Raw genomic sequence first — 26,294 nt, 5'->3', positions numbered from 1 at the left:
TCATTATACAACTTTTTACCATTTAAACTCTAACAATTTCATACCCTCTCCAAGTCTGCTTCATTTTTTTTGTTGTTGGTCTGAGACAAATTGACAAATTAAAGAGTAGTAAATCACCTGGACCGGATGTCATACATCCAAGGATACTCAAAGAGCTCAAGCATGAAATTGCTGACCTGCTGTTAGATCGTTAAAATCATCCATAGTACCTTAAGATTGGAGGGTGGCCAATATGATGCTGATTTTTTTTTTAAGGATTCTAGGGGTAATGTGGGAAATTACAGACCGGTAAGCCTGATGTCAGTGCTGGGCAAGATAGTGGAAACTATTATAAAGAATAAAATTACAGAACACGTAGACAAACATGATTTAATGGGACAGAGTCAGAATGGGTTCAGTCGAGACAAGTCTTGCCTCACCAACTTGCTTCATTTCTTTGAAGGTGTGAATAAACATGTGGATAAAGGTGAGCCAGTCGATGCAGTGTATCTAGATTTTCATAAAGCTTTTGGTAAAGTTCCTCATGAGAGACTTCTGAGAAAATTAAAGTCATGGGATAGGAGGCAAGGTTCTGGTGTGGATTAGGAATTTATTGGACAGAAAGAGAGGGTGGGGTTAAATGGTCATTTCTCTCAACTGAGGAAGATGAATAGTGGAGTGCCGAAGAGATCTGTACTGGGACCGTTACTATATAACTTATTTATAAATGATATGGAAATCGGAACGACGAGTGAGGTAATTACATTTGCAGACAATATAAAACTATTCAAAGTTGTTAAAACACGTGCGGACTGTGAAATATTGCAGGAACACCTTAGGAAATTGAAAGACTGGGCATCCAAATGGCAGACGAAATTTAAAATGGACAAATGCAAGGTGATGCATATTGGAAAGAATAATCCGAATCATAGTTACCTGATGTTAGGGTCCACCTTGTGGGTCAGCACTCAAGAAAAAGATCTAGGTGTTGTTGTATATAATAACCTGAAATCTTCTGTTCAGTGTACAGCGGTGGCCAATTGCTAGGAATTATTAGGAAAGGCATGGTGAATAAGACCGAAAATACTAGAATGACTCTGTGTTGCTTCACGGTGCGACCACACCTTGTTTTTGTTTTTGTTACATTTGTACCCCGCACTTTCCCACTCATGGCATTCAGTTCTGGTCGCCATATCTCAAAAAAGATATAGCGGAATTAGAAAAGGTTCAAAGAGTGACCAGAATGATAAATGGGATGGAACCAGAGATCTCTACAGAGATAATAGGAACCACTGGCATAAAGTATATGATGACATACTTAGAGATCTGAATATGTATACCCTGTAGGAAAGGTAAGATAAAAGAGATAGATACAATTTCATGCAATTAAATACCTTCATTCATAACTGGGTCAGACCAATGTCTATCTAGCCCAGTATCCTGATTCCAGCAGTGGCCCAGGCCACAAGTATCTGGCAGAAACCCAATTAGTAACACCATTCCATGATACCAATCCCAGGGAAAGCAGTGGCTTCCCCCATATCCATCTCAATAACAGACTATGGATGTTTCCTCCAGGAACTTGTCCAAACCTTTTTTAAACCTAGATATGCTAACTGCCATTACCACATCCTCCAGCGACGAGTTTCAGAGTTTATTCTTTGAGTGAAAAAATATTTCCTCTTATTTTAAAAATTATTCCCATGCAATTTCATTGAGTGACCCCTGGCCTTTGTACTTTTTGAATGAGTGAAAAAAAATGGATTTCCACCTTCTCTACACCAGTCAGAATTTTGTAGACCTTCTTGTGCACCTAGACTGATGTCATTTGTTGGGTTCCAATTCCAAGGTCTATTTAATGTAGATAAGGGTATGCACAGGGGGACCTCTTTCAACAGAAAGGAGCTTCTGAAACTTAGTAGAATAGCCAACGACAGCAAATAAGATCTATCAGCCGCAAAGTGTTCAGGGTTGTAACTGCCACTCTGTGTAAGTTGTTCCCCCTTGCTCTTCTGGAAGCATTGCTGTTTTGGGTGGAGCCTGTTTTCCATCCATTCCAGTGAACTGCCATCAGTCAAACAGTTTAGTTTTGCACATAGCATTGACAGCAATGATACTCGCTCTTAAACCAGGGTATGTGGAATGCGATCTCAGTCTCTCAAATTTACTTGCATTGTGCCAAAGAGCTTCCATCTGGATAGGCATCTTAAAGATGTGCCTGCAAATTCCTTTCTACCAGGACTGTGACACCCAACAGAATGGAATATTTCTGTATCTTTCTGCCCCATTTTCTTGGTCTCCGACTCCATTTCTTAATTTTTGAGTACCTTCTCCCTCTCCATCTGATGCTTGTAACTGACATTTCTATTATCAGTGCTGTCCTGGTGCTTTTCTCCTTTACAATTATGCCCAGTGTTCTTCTATCAAGCTTTTATCCTTTGGAATTAGAATGTCCCAGGTGATATTAAGGGATCATCATTTGCATTTATCCTATGACCTTTTGAAATCAGTTACTGTTTTTTTTGTCTTCACTACTGCCTCCATGCCTCTGCCACCCTTTCCATGAAAAGATGTTTCTTAATGTTTTACTCTAGCTCTTCAGAGCTTCACATCATAACCCATAGTGCTGCTACTTCCTTTCTTTTGAATCAATACATATCAGGTGTTTGAATATCTGTATGCTACCTCCCATCTCTTTCCTCTCCTCTAGGGCACTCATATTTAGATTTTGAGGTCTTATCCAGTATGTCTTCTGCTGCAGAACAGTACCGTTTAGTTACCCCTTTCTGGATCATTTCTAGACTATTTCTATCTTTTCTGAGATGCAGCCTCTGGAATGGAACACAGTATTCTAAGTAAAGCCTCACCAATGTTGTACCAAGGCATTAGCACTTCCTTTATTGTGCTTATGCCACCTTCAGTGCATCCCAAAATACCTCTAGCTCTAGCCACTGCCTTGACACACTGCTTTACCACCCTGAGATTAAAACCCAAAGCCATATCAGTCTCTCTCCCCCATTATATACAGATCCTTTGCATCCCAAATACATGATTTTGCACTTTTTGCACTGAATCTTACCCGCCAATTGACCATGCCTCCATTTTTTTTTTAATTTGAAAATTTTTATTAAACACAACATAAGAAAAAATACATTGCTTGCCAGTGCAGCCAACAGACTGCTCTGATGTTCCAAACAGTTAAATTCCAACATCTACTTAAAATCACAATCATTTTTGATGATTTTCTCCCTACCCGCCCACCTCCCACCTAGTTCAAATTCCCCCCCCCCCCTCCCCTGCTCATAACTTACTCCGTCCTGGCTGAATCCCCTGTACAAGTACATCACTACTCCATAATCGTTCTAATTGGGACCATTCTTCGCACCAGGCTTATATCTGCCTTGTCTTTTGTCAGTCAATTGTTCTAGGCCCACAATGCTCTTGATTCTCATTTTCCAGTCTGTGATTGTAGGGCCCAGACTTTGTTTCCAATGGGCTGCAATTTCCAACTTGGCGGCTGCCAACCCCAGTCTTTTTAGCCGCTTCTGCCACTTCTGGCCCCTTTTATTTCCCCATCCTAACAAACAGGGCTGTGCCAACACGGTAAGCGAGGTAAGCACGGCAGGAGGGCGCCGTCCTCTGGGGGGCGCTCCGCCGCGCCATGCTTACCTCTCCCATGTCCCAACTGCCCGCCCTCTTCTCCCCCCCCAACAAGATTCCTTTTAAATTTACCTCCGGCAGCGAACGAAGGCGCAGCATCAGTGAAGGAGGCGGCACTCCCGACGTCTCTATTAGTCTTCCCTTCGCTCAGTGTTCCGCCTTCTTCTGACATCAAGGAAATGACATCAGAAGAAGGCAGGACATTGAGCGAAGGGAAGACTAGAGACGTCGGGGAGCGCCGCCTCCTTCACTGACACTGCGCCTTCGTTCACTGCCGGAGGTAAATTTAAAAGGGATCTGGGGGGGGGGGAGAAGAGGGCGGGCAGTTGGGACATGGCCCAGGGAGCGGGAGGGCAGCGATCATCTTCACGGGGGGGGGGGGGGCGCAATTGTTCATCTGCGGGGGGGGGGGGGGGGGGGCGCCAACTGATCATCTGCAGGGGGGCGCCACAGACCCTTGGCACGGCCCTGCTAACAAACACCATTTTGGTTCCGCCGGGAACTGCATGCTAATAGTCGTGTCAAATGCATAGCAACTTCCACCCAAAAGTTTGTAAAAGGGGACATGCCCACCAGACATGCAGAAAATTTCCTCTTTCTGCTTCACACCGCCAGCATCGATTGATATCATAGAATACATTCGCTTTAGCCTATCCGGTGTGTAATTCCATCTACTTAAAACTTTGTAAGCATTTTCCTTAATTAGCACACACACCGATGCCTTTTTCACCTCTAAACACATCCGCTCCCACTCCTTCACACTTATTTCCATATTTAAATCACGTTCCCATGCTCTCATATAAGGCAATTTAAGCATCTTATCTCCCCTAATGTATTTGTATAACCTGGAAATTCCTTTCCTCCCTCCCTCCAGGGTTACCCAAATATTTTCCAATAGCTCCCTTTCCCTCGGGTCAGATTGTAACCACCCCTGTCCCGTCATGAAATGTCTAACCTGTATGTATGCAAAATAATCAGATTCTGGCAGATCAAATTTCCTCTGTAGAGTTGTAAATTCTCTTATACCCCATCCGACATGAGATCCCTAATCTCCGCAGGCCCTTCCGATTCCACTCTCGAAATACCCCCCCCCCCCCCCTCTTGTCCTGCAGGAAACTCATCTTCCTGGGTAATATGAGCCAGAGTAGAGGTTTTCACCCCCTTCTGGAATTTACTTTTTTTTTTTTTAATTTTTTGAAGTCTTTATTAATAGATAATACAAAACATCTGAAACATAGTACAATATGCAAGCCATAGTACATGTCATTTATGTAGGCCAAAGTATTCTCAAAAGTTCACGTTTATACAATACAAGTCAAAGTGATTATTGCTCTATGTACCAAAAAGTAAGTAATTCTTATTGCATTGAAGTGTCAAATAATTAGTCAGATTTATGGTTCCAAAACTTCACATTTTCAGAGTTTTCATTTATAATATTCTATTATTTACCCATCCCTCCCTCCCCGCCCCCCCCCCCCCCCCCTTCCGGCCCAACTTTAACAAAAACCTTAAATCAAATTATACATGAAGAAGAAAAGAATCCCAGATCTGATGCCATCTGCCTAATTGGTTATGCCTCTCTGCTAGAAGTCTTTCCATCTCGCAGGTAATCTCAGTTTTTGGACCCATCTAGTGATAGGCGGAGGTCATGGGCTGCTTCCAACATGCAGCAATTATAACTCTTGCGGCAGTTATGGCCTGTCCCACAAATATATGTTGGTTTCTGGAAAGGTTCACTGCTCCCCCAAAAATAGAAAGAACATTGGGCTCCATGGCATTGGGCTGCCCGTCCATCCTTGTAACCTACTATGAATCGATCTCCAATAGGCCCTAACCTTCTTACAGGTCCACCATAGGTGGCCGGCTGTGCCACGTACCCCACAACCCCTCCAGCACAGCCCCGTCAATGTGGGGTAAATACGCTGGAGACGCTCAGGTGTCAAGTACCAACGGTACAGCACCTTCACCGCATTCTCCCGGAAGGGCACATGAGACGACACCCTCACCACTGCCCGCTCCAACCTCTCCCATGTAGCTTCCTCCAGTCCATACCCAGCTCCCTCTGCCAAACTCTCCTATGAAGTGTATAGCTCGGGGATTGTCTATTAATAATGTGATACAGGCGAGAGACCAGCCCAGTAGTCGTAGGAGGACCTTCACAGATAAGCTCTATCGCTGTTTGTTCTCTGGCCATAACCTCCCGAACTGCCCTTGTCTTAAGAAAGGATGCCAATTGAAAATAGGCGTATCGATCAGATCCCACTATCGGGAATTTCTCAAGAGCTGCAGAGTAGGACAACAAATTCTCGCCATCAAATAAATGGCCCCTTGTCGTAGTCCCTCAGTGTACCATCTTGTGAATATTCCCCTTGTCGTACCTGGGTAAAACAAAGGATTATAGGCTATGGGTGACAGACGAGATAGTGTTGTGCGCCGGAGTGTGAACATGCTATCCCAGTTTGAAAGGGTAACATATATTGAAGGACATAATCCTGTTTCCAGGGACCTAAGTGAGCCCGGTATCCACATAAGGGCCCCCAAGGACCTATCACCTAGGGTATATTGTTCAAGCTGCACCCATTGCCTATCTGGTAGTCCTGGAACCACTCCACTGCTGCGCGTGCCTGAACTGCTCTATAATACCAGGCCAAATGGGTACTCCCAGCCCTCCCTCGCCCTATCCTGATACAGAATCGTACGTGCTAAGCGTGGGCGTTTCCCTCCCCAGATAAAGCGCATTATACGATCTTGTAGCATTGATAGAAATCTACGTGGCATGTTGATGGAAGGGCCTGGAAACAAGTAGAGCAGGCGCGGTAAGACATTCATCTTTACTGCTGCTATTCGGCCAAACCACGAGAGGGTGATATCCCCCATCTACCCAGATCCTCTGTAATTGCCTCTCCCAAACCTTTATTAATTAGCCCGAAAAGAGATCTGATAGATCTGCTGTCAAGTTAATCCCCAGGTAGCGAATGCTCTTAGCCGCCCATCTAAATGCGTAGGAAGTCCTCAATGACTCCATAAGCTCCGTCGGAAGGGTTATGTTTAAGACTTCAGATTTGGACATATTAACTTTAAATCCCGACACAATCGAATATATTCCTCTATTTCCCGCAGGAGCCCAGGGAAAGTGGTCAGGGGGTTAGTAACAAATAACAGAACGTCATCTGCAAAAAAGGGCTAATTTATGTGTTCTCCCACCCATGGTGAGTCCCGATATATTGGGGTCAGCTCTCAACCTGGTTTGCAACACGGCTCCATTACCATTGCAAATAATAAAGGAGACAAAGGGCAAGCCCTGTCTAGTGCCTCTATGTAAGGGTATCATCCCTGAGTTACCCCCATTGACACGAACACAGGCTTTAGGGGAGCTCATAGAATGCTTGTATCCATCCACAAAACTGTGGTCCTATACAAAGGTCTCCATCACCTTATACATAAATGGCCAATGCACCCTATCAAAAGCCTTTTTCGGCATATAAGCTTAAGAGACAAAGGGGTTTCTTCATTCTCTTAGCCAAGTATATTAAATCGACCACTCGCCTAGTGTTATCAGTTGCTTTTCTATAAGGGACAAATCCACCTGATCAGGATGAATAACAGCTGGGAGCAAAGGTGCTAGACGGTTGGCCAGGACTTTAGCTAGAATTTTGACGTCAGCATTTAAGACAGATATAGGGCGAAAGGATCCACAGTCCTTATGATCTTTATTCGGTTTGGGCAGTACTGCAATCCAAGCTTCCAACATGGAGGTGGGCAAAGACTCCCCTTTCCCAATCAAATTAAATAAATCAGCCAACAGGGGGGCCAATTCAGGGGCATATTTCTTGTAAATTCATTCGGGAAGCCATCTAAGCCTGGTGATTTACAGGAAGGTAAATGTTGAATGGCTTTTTGGACCTCAACCGGAGTTACCGGTGCATCTAGGGCTGCCCTCTGCTGGCTGGTTATAGAGGTCAGTTCACTCTCTGCCAAATAATCCAGGATAGCATTTTCAGGTGGATTGGTCTCCTGCGCATATAATTTCTGATAAAATTCACTAAAGCGTTTCCTTATGGTCTCAGAGGTGTTCAACAACTCTCCTTTCGAGTCCCTAATGTGAGGGACCGTTCGGTCCACTCTTTGCCTACGCAGCTTTATTGCCAGGAGTCTACCTGCCTTATTAGTAAACTCGTAGGATCGGACTTTGTTTCTGGATTGTAACCAACTTAGCTGGTCAGAATAAATAGTATCCAGCTGGAGCCTCTGTCCACGCAGCTCCTCCAGAACAGAGGGGGAACCACCTGATTTATGCTGTGCCTCTAGGATCCTAATCCTGTCCAAGCACTGTGCCAGCTGGGCCCTCCGAACCCTCGCTCGCCTACTAGCTAACTGTATGAAGTACCCTCTTGAGACTGCCTTCATAGCATCCCATACCACGCTAAGGGGGGGGGCCCGATTCCATGTTGAACTCCAAATACTCCTTCAGGACCTTCCTACACCCCTCTACAGCCTCCCCCCTCCAGCAATAGGTCTGTGTTAAGTGTCCATCTTTGATCTTTGGCCTCAGCTCTGATACTCGACAAGGTTACCCAAACTGGGGCATGGTCTGAAAATGTATATGTTGCCAATTTCAGCTTTCGGGCCCCTCTCTGCTAGTGTAACGTCGAGGAAGATTTGATCGATCCGGGAGTATGAGTTGTGTACAGGAGAAAAAAAAGTGTAGTCTTGGTCGTCATATGAGTTAATCTCCATACATCCAGGGTGCCCAGTGAACGGACCAAAGAGCCCAGTGCCACCGAAGTCCCTAGACGTTGGATGTTGAGAGTTCCCAGATCTATCCAACCCGGGGTCCATAACTGGAATTTCCTTTTTAATACATCCATGTATGTTGCAAGTGAGCTATAAAGGACTAATATTCCCCTGAGGGAGGCTATACATCTGTCCAGATCCCCATACTCCTTTCTCCCTTGGAACCAGGTTTTGCTCTAAGGTCCCCACTGGCGATCTATCTCCTTTGCTCCATTCCACCACTTGCTTTAATTGGGCTGCCTGATAGTACCCTATTAAGTTGGGTAGCCCTCTTCCCCCCTCTTCCACTCCCCTCCACATAATTCTTTTCGATGTTCTTGCTCTCTTACCCCCCCCCCCATACAAACCGGTGAAATATCTGACCAGGGCCGTGCCTAGGGTCTCTGGCGCCCCCCTGCAGGACTATCAGTTGGCGCCCCCCCCCCCCCCCCCCCGTTGAAAATGATCACGCCCCCCCCCCCCCGGTGAAAATGATTGCTCACCACTTGCCACACTGACAGGAATTGTCAGCAATATTCTTAGAAACAAATTGCTATACATTGCAAAATAAGATAGCAGATGTAAATTCTCAAAGTGGACCTATTCCAAACGCTAAAATGAAATAAATGATTTTTTCCTACCTTTGTTGTCTGGTGACTTTCTTTTTCTGATCATGCTGGCCCAGTATCCTGCGTCTGCTGCTATCTGTCCTCTTAACTCCATTTCCAGGGCTTCCTTTCCATTTATTTCTTTACTTTCCTCCTTTCTTCTTCATTTCTTGATCTATATCCATTTCCAGCAATTTCTTCTCTCTCCCTGGGTCCTGTCCTCCCATCCACGTCCATCCTTGTCCCTCTCTGCCCTTCCCTCCTCCATCCATAGCCAGCAATCCTCCTCTCTCCCCTCCCCTCCATTTCCAGCAATTTGTCCTCTCCCTGGGCCCCCCATGTCCATCCTTGTCCCTCTCTGCCCTTCCCTCCTCCATCCATAGCCCAGCAATCCTCCTCTCTCCCCTCCCAGCAAATTGTCCTCTCCCTGGGCCCCCATGTCTATCCTTGTCCCTCTCTGCCCTTCCCTCCTCCATCCATAGCCAGCAATCCTCCTCTCTCCCCTCCATTTCCAGCAAATTGTCCTCTCCCTGGGCCCCCATGTCCATCATTGTCCCTCTCTGCCCTTCCCTGCTGCATCCATAGCTAGCAATCCTCCTCTCTCCCCTCCCCTTCCAGCAATTTGTCCTCTCCCTGGGCCCTGCTGCTGCCCTCCCATCCATGCCTGTCTCTCTGCCCTCCCATCCATGCCTCTCTGCTCTTTCCTCCGCGCCCTGGGGCCTTTAAATCTTTTACTTCCGGTCGCAGCAGCGTCAGTGAAAGCGGAGCGCTGCCGACGTCTCCCTTCCCTTCGCGCTCTTGGTTCCCTCAGTGTCCGCCTTTTTCTGACGTCAGAAGAAGGCGGGACACTGAGGGAAGCAATGAGTGCAAGGGAAGGGAGACGTCGGCAGCGCTTTCACTGACGCTGCTGCGACCAGGTAAAAGATTTAAAGGCCTCGGCGGCGCGGGGCGAGGGTAAGCACCGCGGGTGGCGCCCTCCAGAGGTGGGCGCCCCCCCTGCGGTGCTTACCCCGCTTACCGCATCGGCACGGTCCTGTATCTGACTGTAATTTGTTCAACCCACTGTTGGGACTTCCAATGGCAATGTTTGGAAGAGAAACAACATCCGTGGGACCAAGTTCATCTTGACCACCGCTATCCTGCCCCACCAGGACAGCAGACCATTTTTCCATCGACTCATGTCTGTGTGCAGTTCCCTAAACAGGGGAGCATAGTTTAAACCATATAACTTTGTCAGATCCCTAGTAATCCGTATGCCCAGATATTTAAAGCTATCCCGTGCTTGTCTGAAGGGAAATTTTTCCAACATAGCTTCAATATCAGAGGGAGACCCCTCTATACCCAAAACTTCTGATTTACCATAATTAACTTTAAATCCAGACATATCCACAAAACTTGATCTCATTGCAGATGTTTGTTAACGACACTTCTGGTTGGCTCACATAAAAAAGAATGTCAACTGCAAACAAAGCTATTTTGTGCTCCCTACCTCCCATGTAGAGACCCTTTATTTGAGCTGTCTCCCTAACCTTCTGTGCTAGAGGTTCAATTGCAATAGCAAAAAGCAGGGGAGAGAGGGGACAGCTCTGTCTGGTACCCCTTTGTATCTGTACTTGTTCCGAATATCCTCCATTCGCCTTTATCCGGGCCACTGGACTCGCATATAATCCCCGAAGCCAAGATAGAATCCCTGGACCAAACCCCATGGCTTTAATACCTCCCAAAGATAATTCCACTCAACCCGGTGAAAGGCCTTTTCTGAGTCAGTGTTAAAAGCACCAAGGCCTCATCCCTATTTTGAGCCTCCCAGACAATATTTAGGGTTCTCCTAATGTTGTCAGCTACTTGTAACTGTTCTGTCCTCCGACAGCCTTGCACTAGTTTATAACGTGATCCTAAAATGTGTGTAATGCCTTTACTGTTATTCTCAGTCCCAAGGACTATCATAGCTGCAGTTTCCCCACTGGAAAAATACATGAGCAATGCACTGTGGGTAATGTAGTTCACAGGCAGTGCAACCACACTTGTTTGGCTGTGTAAGAACTGCTATCACTGGTTGTGAGGCTGCTCAGACCTTCTCTCTCTCCCTCTCTCTCTGCCAAGCTTGGCTCTTTTGTCTTCCTGCTCAGTCTTACTATTCTGTCAACAGAGGTCAGCCAGGTATGACCTTTTCCTCCTATCTCTAGGACTACCCCTTGCTATCCGATAGCAGGCTCTGTCCCCATTGGTCTCTATCTGCTCCTCCCTGTGTGAAGCCCCACCACTTCCTTGTCCTTCAGCCACGAGGGGCTTCTTCCTCCATTACAGCCAGGGACATGGAGTCAACACCATCTCGCTCCAGACAGCTCTGTCCGGCTCAAACTCCCTGTAACGAACCTGGATTTTTTACCCTGTAAATATCTTCTTCCAATGAGATATTGCACATTGCAGTCACCCAGCTTTGGACTATTTCACTTGTTCAACTACTTTCCCCTCCCCCGGCAATACAACTACCCTCTCTTCAGATCTCCACCTCCTACAGCCTCCAGATTAAGAAGTCTCTGTATCCTGAACATCTATCTGTGAGTAAATTATCTGTGATTTATTCAATAAAAGAGACTTTATAAAATAACAGAGACTTCAGGTGATTGCTGCGCCAGGGTTATGCTCCATGATATTGGTGCGTCTTATACCAAGCCCAAGAGTCATGACAGTAACATAGTAGATGACGGCAGAAAAGACCTGCATGGTCCATCCATCCTGCCCAACAAGATAACTCATATTTGCTGCTTTTTGTGTATACCCTACTTTGATTTGTACCTGTGCTCTTCAGGGCACAGACCGTATAAGTCTGCCCAGCACTATCCCCGCCTCCCAACCACCAGGCCCCTCCTCCCAACCACCGGCTCTGGGCACAGACCATACAAGTCTGTCCAGCCACTATCCCTGCCTCCCAACCACCAGTCCCGCTTTCCCACCACCGGCTCTGGCACAGACCGTATAAGTCTGCCCAGCACTATCCCCGCCTCCCAACCACCAGCCCCGCCTCCCGATCTTGACTAAGCTCCTGAGGATCCTGTCTCTTAGGTATAAAACCTGCTTGGCGGTCGTGAATTAATTGGGGAAGGATTTATAATCCTCTCTGCCAATACCTTGGCCAATATTTTAATATATATATTTATAAGGGAAATCAGCCTATATGAACCACACTATGTTGGGTCTCGCCCAGGTTTGGGAAGAACTGAAATCCCGGCCTCATACATGCTCCTCGGCAGAGTCCCTATTTTGAAGCATTTGTTCCCTACCCGCACTAAAAGTTGGTCCTAGCTCCTTTCCCAGTATCTATAGAATTTACGTTGTACCCGTCAAGTCCAGGTGCTTTACCCCTTCAGACCCTAATAACTCTATCTCATCTAACGCTATGGGCTTGTCCAGAAATCGCCTCTGCTGCTCAGTTAAAGCTGCGTAGGCGTATCCCACCTAGATATTCTTGATCCCCTCCACCTGTATTTTTCGCTTCTTTAGAATAAAGAGCTGCATAATATTGGGCAAAATGGTTCCTAATTTTTTTGTCCTGATACATCAGACAATCTCCCGGCTCCCTTTAATTTAGTTATAGTATTTCCTACTACTCTTTGTCGCAAGCTGCGCGCCAGCATCCTTCCAGCTTTGTTACTGAACTCAAAGATTTTTTGTCTTATTAGCTTTCTATGATATTCCATCTGTCTAATTTGTATTTGTTGTAGCTCCGCCCTACACTCCCACAGCTCCCTCAAAGCTTCAGGACACCGCCCTTCCTGGTGTTGGGCTTCCACTAAGGCCAACCTTTGTCGTACCCTCAATTCCTGGATTTGACCCTCTCTTTTCTGTTTGACTACATTTCCTAATTGTATGACCTCTTACTACCACTTTCAGGGCATCCCATAGGGTCCCGTCAGATACAACCACTGTATCATTGTGCGATATGTATTCCTGTATCACCCTTCGAATTTTCCCCACAAGCCTCTGTAGTATCAAGCAAGGATTCATTTAATCTCCAAAAGTTTGTCCCCGCTCTCTCCCAACCCCCTCCATGAAATCCAGATAGGGCATGTCCGAAGTATGTATGCTCCCGATATCGGAGTCCCGAACCTTACCCCACAAGTTGCGGGATCCCCAGATTGTGTATATCCGTGTATATAGTTGTGCTGCGCATGAGAGTAGATAGAGTAGGTCCGCTTTCCGGGATGTTGCATCTCCAAACATCGACTCAGTTCTAGCTTCTTGACCATCTAATACTTAGACGTATTGCCTGTCTACCACCCCTTCCTGCCCTAGAGTGGTCCAGATCTGTCAATGCCAATTGAAATCTCCCCCTAGAATTACATTTCCTGATACAAATTGGAGTAATTCTTATCCTCAGGGCCTCAAAAAATGCCCCTTGTCCTTTCCAGTAGGTGCATAGATATTCACCAAGGTATCAGCTGATTATTTATCTTACCTTTGACTGCGATGCACCTGCCCTGGCCTTCGAAATAGGTTTGTTCATGATAAAAGGGACCGTATCTTTTATGTAGATTGCCAGACCCCCCCCTTTTTTCCCCCCTCTAGGGTCAGCCAAAAATAACTCACCCCCATATTCTTATTACTGTATTAACTGCTTATCTTTCTTTTGGATATGTGTCTCCTGCAGCATTACTAATATCCATTGCATTTGCGAATTTCCCTTATATATGATACTTCTTTTTTCAGGAGTATTCAAGCCATTCACATTCCACGAGCCCACTGTTATGCCCTCCCCCCTCCCCTGTCCCTCCCCCCTCCCAGGAAATCCCCTCATCTGTTCACTAGCCTTAGCTGCCAGTGATTATCCCTAAGGCAGTGTCGTTCCGATGGGTTTCCTGTCCGTATTTTATCCCAACATACCCCCATCACTCGTCAGCCATACATCATTCTTTTCCATTCATTCCCCCAATTATCCCCTATACACCAAAACCTTTTATAAATCTTAACATTAAGTCACTGGTTGTAGAAATACATTTACCCAAAAGTAACTCCGGGCCATTGCCCTCCAGCAGTTTTCCTTTCAGGTGCCTGCGGCTGTTTCAGGCTCATTGTTCACTCGTGGTGGACTCTTGTTAGCTCTTCCTCCACCTTGCATGGTCCAGCCCCCCTTACTATTAGAGGACCTGTCTTTGCTGGAATTCGGGAAAGCATCCGATACCTCCGGCAAATCTGTACATCCTAGTGCAGCCAGAATCTTCCATGGTCCTCAGGTTGCAATATTTTCTTCGTCTGGCTTCCTACTGTTAGCAACAAACCTTTAGGATATATCCACCTGTAGCGCAGACCCGCCTTTTGCAGATATCTCGTGATATCTTTAAAGTCTCGTCTCTTTTGCAGAGTAGATCTCGCCAAATCTTGAAAAATCTGCACTTGCATGTTGCCCCATTTAATTTCTCCCAACGCACGTGCTTTCCTCCACACCGCTTCCTTCACCTGAAACTCGTGGAAGCATGCAACTATGTCTCGAGGGTAATCCCCCGCTGTGGCCCAAGTTCCGATGAGCTCTATGATTTTTATTACAGGTCGTTCCAGTCCTTCTTCAGATTCCTTTCCATGGTCCAGATAAACTCGCAAATCTCACGCACAACTTTTTCTGCATCCCTAAATTATACCTCTTCAGGAATGCCTTTAACTCGCAAGTTACACCGCCTCGAGCAGTTTCCAACGCCTCCAGACGCTGCTCCATGATGTTTCGCTCTTGCTGTTCATTAGTAACACTCTTCCTCAAAGTCGCCAGCTCTCCCGCCATCGTTTCGATCCGCTCCTCCGTCTGACTATTCGGCCGCTCATATCCTTCACTTCTTCACGGAGCTCCGTTACTGCAGCCTGGATGCTTTTCCTGGTATTAATCATCTCTGTTTTCTTTAAACCATCGTATGATTTCGCTCCGCTCGACTTCCATCTCACCAGCGACTTGCTCTCATTATCATTATCAGACTCCAATCGTCCAGCGCCATATTTTGCTCCACGCGGGGGAAGTGGCTGCTTTCGCTTTATTGTACCCTTGGCGCATTCCCGCCGCAAATTTTGAATTTCGCCAATTTCTTTTTGGCCGCCATATATTATGACACCCTGCTTCTTCTTTTGTGGGGAATCCCTCGTGCTTTATCGGGGTTATCTCGCTTTTTTAATCTTGAACCGCGGAGCTCTGTTAATCAGGCTACCGACTAACATCGGTGACATCACTTCCTCCTCCACGCCTCCATTTTTTTAAAGGTTTCTTCATATTCTGCTACCTCCCTTTGGGGTGATACTCTGTTGCACCCGTTTGTGTCACCACAAAAAAAAAAAACAAAGAGACACCCTTCTGCAATATCACTCAAAGAACCGAGCCCAGGACCAATCTCTGAGGATACTATCGTGTATTAGACTCAAGAGTACCCTACAGAAATTTCTTTACAGAAAGGGTAGTGGCTATATTGGACCAGCACAGAGGATCTCTGAGGGAGAGGATTGTGGATCTAAGCAGTTGGCATGGATGGACAAAACAGAACAATGGCAAAGAAACCATATAATCTATGTGTGTATGAGGGGAGGCTCCTCTCTCCGTGCAATCTCAGAGGTCTTCCCTTCCACAAAACACAAGAGACGTCAGGAGGTCACTTAGAACCAGAGAAAGTTAGTGTACTCAGGCGCTCATCAACTTAAAAAAAATAAATTCACCTCTACCTACTTCCCACCCTTCTTGCGTCCTTCTCTAACTGCCCATCTCTGCTTGAACATTCACAGCCTGTGTTTACCAAGTGGCTACAAACACTTCATTTGAGAAGATCAAAGCCAACCAGGAAACAGCTGTTTCTTGTCCAAAGGTTCCTTTCTGACTTGCTTACTAAAGGTGGCGACAAGGAGTAATGAGTAAATATATACTGTATGTCTTAAGTTCATCATTCAAACATTTTCCTAGGGCCTGATAGACCACTACTTCATAACTTAGTGATGACATTAGCTGGCTAAGAATAAAACTGGGCCGCTACAATCAGTCATGCCTTATGACGTCTTGAACTTACCTAAAACAACTTTATTCCATCAAACAAATCCCAAGGGCAAGTCCAACGATAACTGGATAAGCGGACCAAGGAACAAAACCTGCAAGAGGCACATCACCTAGTTAAAGAATGGAAAAGCAAAAAATAAGCATTGTAGCCCTCCTAGATGGCCTAAAACTAGAATACAATGCTTCTAAATATCAGTGATGCCAGTATTTTCTTTACATGGTCATTAGGTATGTTGGTGCCTCTGACTTCTCTGCTCTATGATACTTCAGCAAGAGGTTTAGAAAGAAAGCCAACACCATATGGGAATACATTAACAAGCATACCCTATATGATGCAAAAATAATTTTCTTATGCTATTCAGAATTTGTTGCCTTTATTGCAGTACTTTATGTTTTATAACTATTCCCTATCACAACACTTCAAGGCTCTGGTGAGACTGAATATCCAAAGATGGATTAGATCTAGATTACCAGCAGCATCTATGACAATTACCATGTGAACTGGGAACTGTTACCTTTTACTTTGGGAATAAGCAACGGTCTTCCCACTAAGATCTGCTGGGTACTTTCATAAACTGGCCTGGCCACTTTCATGAGGCAGAAAATTGAACTTGACGGACCATTGGTCTGACCCATAATGGTATTTCTGCAGTTCTAGTTAGAACAGTTGAAATGACTTACTTTGGAGGGACAGCTCAACAAGAAAATACAATAAGGATGATTTCAAAGTAATTACTAAGTGTAAAGGGCACTGCCGTTCTCTCCCCCTTTCCTATGTATCTGGCAAAAATATTTAAAGAGGATAAGGGGGAAAAGCTCTACTACAAAAAAAATAGTAGGTCTCATCTTTTCAGCAAAAATATTTGCTGCTAAAATCTGAAAAGCTTGCTCTGACTATATTGTCCACCCACATCAATCTAGTTTCAACACAGACAAGCAGCTGATATGAAAACTGCTCAGGTTGTACATGGATAGTCATGTGAAACGACATTCCATCACCCCTTTCCTATTTTTATTTCTATTTAACTTATAACTCATCAAGCAAATTCGTTTTCTTTTTTTCATTTTATTTTTAATTACATTTTAAAGATAAACAAACAGGAATCATTTCCTTTAAGAAAACAATTGTCGAGGCCGAGAAAAAGGAATATAAATACAACAAGCAATATACTCCTCACTCTATATTCCCTAGTCCACAACAATTAGTGGGATCCCAAGAGCTCAAACAGTTTAACAAGAAAAAAAGAAGGAAAATCAACCTAAGACAGAGAGGAACCTATAAAGTGACTAATTTATGGGTAGACCTTCATGCTGTCACTAAGCTTAGCCTTAACCACAGTGTCTGCCTCCACAATCTTGTTACATAAAACAACACCTGTTGAGATGGTCCATAGAAAATAAGTTCTCTCTTGACACTTTATGATACATTTGCAAGGAAACTTAAGTATGAAAAAGCTCCCACAATTCTCCACTCTTGGACAGAGAAGCAAAAACTGCTCTCTACATCTGAGTGGCTTTTGTAACATCCTTAACGCTTAAGGAAGACAGGAAGAACTTTTATGTCTGAAATATAATCTCAAAGTGTTACCACCAATGTTGAAGGTTGTAACAAGCTCTTCTTTAAAGGGTTCCAAAAAAGCTGTTAAATCCAGACTGTCTTGAGAGATTGGTGAGAATACATCTTGACCATCTCCAATTTCTTTTAAATGGTGGAAGATAATATATCCTCGCGATACATGGTAACGATCGAGGAAGAACTTGTAAATGTTCCAACATATCTCTTTTAAACATGTCCAGCGGTGCCTTCAGCAGGCTTTTTTTAGGTAAATTAATCACATCGCAAATTCCTTTGCCTAAACAGTATTTTCCAAATTCTCACATTTAATAAGCAGGTTAGAATTATCATTAGCAATTGCTGAACAAAGATTCTATCCTGGAAAAACCTCTCCAACTTCTAAAATCTGTTATTGGTTTCCATTAAAAGCGTTTCATGATTTTCAAGAGTTGATGCCAACTTAACATGTGCAGAACTTTGCATTAGTTTACTGTGAGAAATTCTGGCCCAAGGACACTATCAATATCCACAAATCATTCAAAGTCCTTGATTGTAGAGGCAGAGCTCTGTGGAACGCTCCGATTAGGAACAGCAGCACTAGGTATCTTCAAGATGGAAAAACTCTCCCCAACTTCATCCTGTACTCATGGCATGATGCAGTTTCTGGGGTAACACCACACCCTCACCACAACATTCGTGGAGGAAGTAGAATCATTCTATTGCATCTGACTCTGCATAGATGTGGCTTCCCTCACCAGAGCCAGATTGGTTGGTGGAACCCAATCCTCGGGGGTCAACAACGAGTTGCGCTCAAGGGGAGTCAGAAATGGGGTCTCACTTCCAACAACCGCCAGTGAGCCATCCCCAGTAGGTGGAATTTTGACCACAAAAGAATCCATCACTGACTAGCTCAGGGAAGGGGTAAATGAAGAAACTGCCGAAGCAGTACTAGACCTTCCCTTCCTTTTATATTTCTTAGCCTACTGATATTTAGATCATACATATGTTATTAATATCCGCTGGGACTACCACTCCCAGGTACTTTATATGATCCCTCGTTTGTTGAAAAAGGTAACCTATCTCCCCAGTCTTTCCCTTCATCTGCTCCAATTCCCATCGCTATTGACTTAGACACATTTAATTTAAATCCCAGAGAGTTCCCATACTGTTAATTTTATCCAATAACTCTTTTACGGACCCGCCCTGGATCTGTCAAGGTCAGCAGCAGGTCATCTGCGTATGCCAGTACTTTGATACACCGGGTACCTATGAAAACACCTCTGATTTTATCTTCCTCTCTAAGTGCACACATTAGGGGCTCTAAAGATAATACAAAAGTAGTGGCGAAAGGGGGCAGCCTTGCCTGGTGCCTTTCTCTATTTTGAACTCTTTTTCTTGGAGGCCCATTGACTATCACTCTTGCTGTTGGATGGGAGTATAGGGATTTGAGTGCTTGTACAATACCATCCTGAAAATCCCATTTGACCCAATACATTGAATAAGTAGTCCCAACTGACCTGGTCAAATGCTTTTTCTGCGTCTAAGCCACCACCAATGCTGGCCACTTCTCTTCCGAGCATGTTGCCATAAGCCAGTAATAGTATACGTACGTTTGGGTTGCTTGTCTTTGCCGCACGAATCCTACTTGCTCTGGGGCCTATTAGGTTAGGTAACATGTCTGCCAATCTGTTAGCTAACATTTTGGCAAGTAATTTTATATCTACATTTAACAATGATATTGGTCTGTATGATTCCACTCTATCCATTTCCTTCCCAGGTTTAGGGATCAACGTGATCAGGGCCTCGTTAGCGTACTTAGGGAAAAAACCCCGGTTGATCACTTCTTCATAATATTCTAGCAAGCCAATAGTGCCCTGGGGGGGGAGTAGTTGTATATTCCCCTGTAACCCGTCCGGACCGGGTGCCGAACGGAGTTTATGAGAGTTGATGGCCTGTTGTAATTCAGACATAGTCAGTGGGGCATTTAGTTTTTCGAGTTCTAGGTCTGCTAACTTGGGTAATTTCAGACCCTCTAGGAATCTTTGTGTTTGTTGAGGTGGTGACTGTGTATTAGCTTCATATAGGTTCGAGAAGTATTCAGTGAACTTTGCCCGATACGCTCTCTAGAGCTAGTGATTGTGCCCTGTGTGTCCCGCAATACTGGTATCGCCCTGGACCCCCCCAATTCCTGATGAGCCGCGCCAAGAGGGTTCCTGATTTGTTTCCAAATCTTATGTAACCTGTATTTATAATAAAGAGATGACCTTTTTGACTCGTTCATGTAGCAAGGAGTTCAATGTGTTTGTATAATTTTTAGTTCATCTAGTGTTGCCTGATTAGGGTTGTTTGTGTATCTCCTTTTTGCCTTCTGTAGTTTTTGTTCTAAGTGCAAGATACCCGCCAATCTTGTTTTTTTTTTCCTGCTGCAATAAGCTATAACTTCCCCTCTTATGACTGCTTTTGAGGCGGCCCAGAATAGACTGATTTTATTTTGTGTGTATTCATTATTATTCTTTTCATAATCTTCCCATTTTTTTCTAGAAATGCCTTAAAGTGTGGATCATTATATAAGAACGTTGGGAATCTCCAGCCCCCTCCTCCCTGCTTGTCTGTGGGCACTTCTAAGTCTATCCAAATTAAAGAGTGGTCTGATATCTCCTCCGGACCACCTCTGCTGCTATTATCATAGGGAAGAGTGATCTTTCTACCATTGTGTGGTCTAACCGTGCCATCGTGCCGTGTGCTCTAGATCTATGGGTGTACTCTCTTTCATCTGGGTGCAATATCCTCCATGCATCTACTAGGTCCAATGTTCTTTGAAAGGTGGAAAACTCTTTATTCCTCTGCCCTGAATAATAAGATGATGACAAGCTTGTAGTATCCTGATGTGGGTCTGAACTAGATTGAAGTCTCCCACCACCATTATTTTGTTGTTTTATACTGTAAACATCTGTTAGCCAATCCACTGAGAAATCCAGGGATATATTCGTTTGGACCATATAGGTTTACTAATACGAATTCCATCCCTTGGAGCCAGATTTTCACAGCGAGATATCTGCCCTGTCTACCCTTTTCTAATACCTCTACAGTGCATGATATTCTTTTCCTAATTAGGATAGCTAGGCCCCCCCCCCCTTCCTTGTGCTGCGACTGAAAGGCACTCTCCTACCCAGCTTCTACACAATTTTGAGTGTTCTATGTCATTCAAACGCGTTTCCTGCAAGCATGCCACATCTGCCCTATGCCTGTTTAAGGCTTGCAATATTTTTGCTCTTTTTATGGGGTTGCCAATGCCCCCCACATTCCATTATATTATTCGGGCTGGCATGCTATAATCCTCTCACGTTCACTCAAAGGGGCTAGCGCGGTCTGTTTCAAAATGGGTTTCTTTAACTTATTGTTTTCCCCTCGGACCCTCCAAACCCCGTTCCTTCCTTTTAAACCATCCATTTTCATTTGCCACTTAATCTTCCATCGCATACCTAAATTTCAGAACTACAGGGAATTCCTCTTTTCCCCCCCCCCCCAACTTTTCTCCCTCTCCAAGTAACCCTTTCCCCTCCCTTACTTTTAAGGGAAAGAATTAGACAATCCCGTCTTGTGCCTGGGGCCCCACCCCACCTGTGTGCTATACGGCAACCTTCACAAACAGAAGAAATTATACATGTAAATCACATCAAACCTTCCAAAGTACACTTACTCTTTGGACCCAGAACCACATTACAAAGGATCCATGATATTTTGATCTACCAAAACTTTTTAGCTTCAGATTCTGTGTTAATGTCCGCCATGTGTCCTTTATCATGATCCTGAGTCTCGCTGGATATTGTACTGCAAAACGTATCTTCTTCGCCACCAGGGTTGTACACAACGGATGATATTGCCTCCTCCGCTCCTGTACATCTGCCGAAAAATCTTGGAAAATGAGATGTTTCTCCCATTGTGTTTAAGTGAGTCTCTTTTAAAGTCTGAATCCTTGCAAGATTTCAATTTTGTGCCTGTAGTTTAGAATCTTTGCCCCACAACACGTGGCCTGTTTTGGAGTCTCCTGTTTCCGGCCTACACGGTGGGCCCTTTCAATTACCAACGCGCCCATTGTGTCTGTTAAGCAAGTTCTTTAGAAAGCCAATTTCTAGCCATACTTCTAGGCTTGCGCTCAGGAGGATTCCTCCAATCCCCACAATACGAATGTTATTTTCTACGGGTCCGCGGTTCTCGAGATCCTCGATCTTATTTCCTTGTTCAGAGATTTGCCGTTTTAATGTAATGATATCTGGAGCGTAGCCCTGCGAATCATCCCAGTGCAGATACCGGACCTCTGCATCCGCCACCCGAGTTTTTACCCGTCAAGCTGTGAGTTAATGCCTTCAAGTTTGCGGTCTAACGCCGCCCATTGGCTCCCAGCCTTTGCGATGGCTTGCAGTTAATTGTTCTAATTGTACCTCGGTAAATTCTTTGCTGCCGCCGCCATGTTCGTCGGCCATCTTGGTTCTTCTCCATTCGATTTTATTTTTTCTTTTTGACGGAGCGTTGCGCCATTCCGGCCGAGTTAGTCCTCAGATATCTGTCCATAAGTTATTATATTCCCCTTAGACGAAGAGAAACATGTGAATTTCTGGTGTTATCGTTTAATGGTGGGGCGGGGGCTCCGGAGCTCGTGCTAGCTGCTGCTGCTTAGCTCATGGCACCACCGGAAGTCCTCTCAAAAAAGATATAGTAGAATTGGAAAAGGTACAGCGAAGGGCGACGAAAATGATAGTGGGGATGGGACGACTTTCCTATGAAGAGAGGCTGAGAGGCTAGGGCTTTTTAGCTTGGAGAAGAGACGGCTGAGGGAGATATGATAGAAGTGTATAAAATAATGAGTGGAATGGATCGGGGTGGATGTGAAGCGACTGTTCACGCTATCCAAAAATACTAGGACTAGAGGGCATGAGTTGAAGCTACAGTGTGGTAAATTTAAAACGAATCGGAGAAAATTTTTTCTTCACCCAACGTGTAATTAGACTCTGGAATTCGTTGCCGGAGAACGTGGTACGGGCGGTTAGCTTGACGGAGTTTAAAAAGGGGTTAGATAGATTCCTAAAGGACAAGTCCATAGACCGCTATTAAATGGACTTGGAAAAATTCCGCATTTTTAGGTATAACTTGTCTGGAATGTTTTTACGTTTGGGGAGCGTGCCAGGTGCCCTTGACCTGGATTGGCCACTGTCGGTGACAGGATGCTGGGCTAGATGGACCTTTGGTCTTTCCCAGTATGGCACTACTTATGTACTTATGTACTAAATGGAACAGCTTTTGACTTTTTACAGATGGACCACTCATAGGCAGTCCGTTATTTCTTTTGCTATTGAAAATGCAATCTCTACCTACTGTCTTCAGCCATATAATGGGCTAGATAGGCTCATACCGTCTCCTGTTCCTTTACCTAACTTCCTTAGGTGGATCAGATAAATTATAAAATCCTGCTCTCCAATGACACTTACAGAGAGTAAACCAGTTTTAAAGTGAATATGAATAAATCAAACTCTGAATATTAGTCTGTTATTGTGAGAGAACATCTGAAGGTGTATTTCCCTTCTAAATGTCAAACATCTTTCAGGTACTTTGGGGTTAGCATAATAATAGACAACTCTACATTGTTCTCACCTAATCACACTCCACTTTTACCTTTGCTAGATAGGGACCTACAAATCTTGACACTTATTTTCTCCCGATTTGGATGCACAGAAAATGTTAAGGTGGACTGCCTTACCAGATTTTGCTCTCTTCCAACTTTGTTTGAGCATTTGTTATACCACCAACTGATCCAAGGATATCAAGACCGTGTACAAATAAAAATGAATTGAAATAATGGAACATTCATTCTAACAGACACAAATATATAACAACAACAAAACTAGAAACATAAGGAGGGGCAGGCATGGCAAAAACATAGTTAAAGCCTGCTAACATAATTGTATTTCAACTACCAAAATTAAAAACAAGAAAGAAAATATATATAAATATAAGAAGGAAAAAGCCCTCAGAGAATAAAGGCAACACTTTCTATCACGGGCAAATAACCTTCTATAGTTACAAATGAAATCAATATTATATCAGCTCAAAAATCAAAAGCTGGAGCACTGAAGACAGAAGTTCTGCGTATTCCTTCCTATATTTATATATCTACTTTTTCCTAGAAGCAGCTTTGAGCTAGTAGTTTTAGCAGTTATTTACCTGTAGAAGGTGTTCTCCCAGGTTAGCAGGCATATATTCTCACATGTGACTGACAACATCTACGGAGCCCAGTGCAGACCCTGCCATAGTTGCACTGTCACTTTAAAAACTTTGAGGCGGGGGTCACGTGATGCGGTGGAGCGGCAGCGGACGTGCATCGCTTAGGCTGCTCGGAGCCCCATCCGTATTTTGATCTTTTCACCGGTATCCGGACATTGTAATCTTTCAAAATTGCCCTCACCACTCCATAACTTTATGGACAAATATTTAACGAGATCAACGATGGTGCAGGTGAACAAGGGCACGAGGCGCAAGGACGAGAAGCAGAAGCCTGCTGAATCCATCATGGCGGCGGTCTCCCCGGCAGCCTCGCCTCCCCACCCGACCAAGCAAACCTCATCCCGGATCTAACAGCCGTGGTGATACGGGCCCTGACCCCAAATTTGGTCAGCTGTCGGAGCAGATTGCGGGCATCGCGGCCTTGACGTCTGAGCTGGCGCGCCACACAGGGGAGTTAGAGATTAGAGTGGCGGAGGTGGAGGACGGCCATCAAGAACACGCAGGTGAGCTAGAACGGCTGTCCCGTCTGGTGCAAGATTGTTCTCAAAAAGTGGAGGACTTAGAAATCGTTCGAGACAGGACAATTTACGCTTTGTAGACTTCTCAGAGGCCCTACCGGACGCTCACCTGAAACAGACCTTGGAGACCTGGCTGCTGGCTACCTTCCTGGAGGCAGGAGAGGGCCGAGCAATCCGCTTGGAGCAGGCTCACCGGGTGGGCCCTAAGGCAGCAAGAGACTTGCGCCCCCGGGGTAGTGATTGCGAAGTTTCACTGCTATTCGCAGAAGGCCGCCATCCTGAGACCATATAAAAACAGCAGAGAGTCTACAAATTATGATGGCTCATTAATCCGCATCTTTCAAGATTACTTCGGCGGCACTAGTGGCGCAACGCCGGGCCTTCTCCGGGGTCTGCACGCAACTAGTGGATAAACAACATTGCTTTATACTACAATATCCGGCAACCTTGAAGATCCAGGCAAATGGCACGTGGAAGTAACAGAACACCTGAGTAGTGGATGGACAAGTAACCTCCTGCCACTTCGCGCTTGGGAACATGTTGCAATTGTTCAGTGAGCAACCATACGTTTGAGTTTTTTATACTGGGATGTGTGGAGTTACAGTTTGGTTTCAAGGTACGAATCGTGAGGGCCTGGCTTATAGAGCCTTGAACTTGTGAATCCGATGGGAGTGCCCTGGACTGGAAACTGACTGGAGCAGAGCCCTAGCCGGGTGGCGCCCGGAGGCCGGGCAAGGACATCGCCGAGAAACTGATTCCCGGGATATAGATGACTGGATTTGCATTAAAATTGATTGGGCTGAGGACGGGGTTCCTGTAGCGTCTTAGACCACTACAACCACCCCTGTACACAAAGTGGTGGTCAGTTTTTTTTTGGGGAAGTGGGTTATGTCTGGGGGGGGGGGGGTGGAGAGAGGGAGGGGGTGGGGATAGGGAAGGTAGGGGGGGCGGGTGAGGTGGGGGGGGCAGGAGGAAGGTGGGGTGGTGGGAGGGAGAAGGGGGGGGGAGAGGGAGGGGTGGGGATAGGGCGGGTAGGGGCGGGAGGAAGGTGGGGTGGTGGAAGGGAGGTGGGAGGGAGAAGGTAGGCAGAACACATGGCAGAATGTAAGGTGGGCCTGGAGTAAGTGTGGAAGGTGGGGTAGTGGCTGCGAGAGGGAAGCTTGGAGGCTTGTGGAATGGTTGATTTCCCCCGGGCTGAGGCTGGGCAGCTGGGGGGGACAGAGAAGTTTGGCACCATTTGCAATGATGTAGTGAAAGGTTGGCATAGTTAATGGCCCTGCCAGTATGCCTTGTATGTTGGAACGTAGCAGGATTACATCTCCCATTAAGCACTCAAAAATCCTTTCCACCCTTAAGCGCCAGGGGGCCTCCATAGCATGTCTGCAAGAGACAAAGCTCTCTGATGAGGAGCACCGGAAGCTGCGCCAACAGTGGGGGGAGAGTGCTTTTTCGCTTCTTCGGAGGGCCGACGGGGGGGTGGGTGGCAATATTGATCAAACAGGGCCTGCCTTGTGTCTCGAGATTGGTGGTAAAGGATTCGGGGGAAGGTACGTCCCGATACATTTAAATTTTCTGGGCCAGGCATATTTTATGTGCAGTGTATGGTCCCAATATATATGATGCCAGTTTTTTTCACACGTTGGTCAATTTGGACATTAAATATGACACTGCCCCCTGGATTATAGCGGGAGACTTTAACCAAGTCCTGGACCCGGCCTTAGATCGATCCGCCATCGGGCTTGGGGTGCGCTGGCTAGGAGTAAGGGCTTACCGTACATATGCAGGCTTATGGATCTGGTGGACTCTTGGTGACTACTGCACCCTCAGCGGAGAGATTATACCCATTTGTCGAGGGCCCACCGGACCTGGTCATGCATTGATTACATTTTTGTTTCTACTTCTCT

The 26,294-nt window shown here is 45.4% G+C and overlaps 1 protein-coding gene across 1 annotated transcript in view; it reads right to left on the bottom strand.

The window, feature by feature from the left end:
• Positions 1-26,294, bottom strand: part of RCE1 (Ras converting CAAX endopeptidase 1) — a 479,525-nt gene that overhangs the window by 187,160 nt on the left and 266,071 nt on the right. The window contains 1 exon segment of the mRNA XM_030220027.1: positions 16,052-16,130. Coding sequence (XP_030075887.1) covers positions 16,052-16,130 — 79 coding nt within the window.

The sequence above is a fragment of the Microcaecilia unicolor genome, chromosome 11 (genome assembly GCF_901765095.1).
Source record: "Microcaecilia unicolor chromosome 11, aMicUni1.1, whole genome shotgun sequence".
Taxonomy (NCBI): Eukaryota; Metazoa; Chordata; class Amphibia; order Gymnophiona; family Siphonopidae; genus Microcaecilia; species Microcaecilia unicolor.
This window is presented reverse-complemented; position numbering and strand designations above follow the sequence as displayed.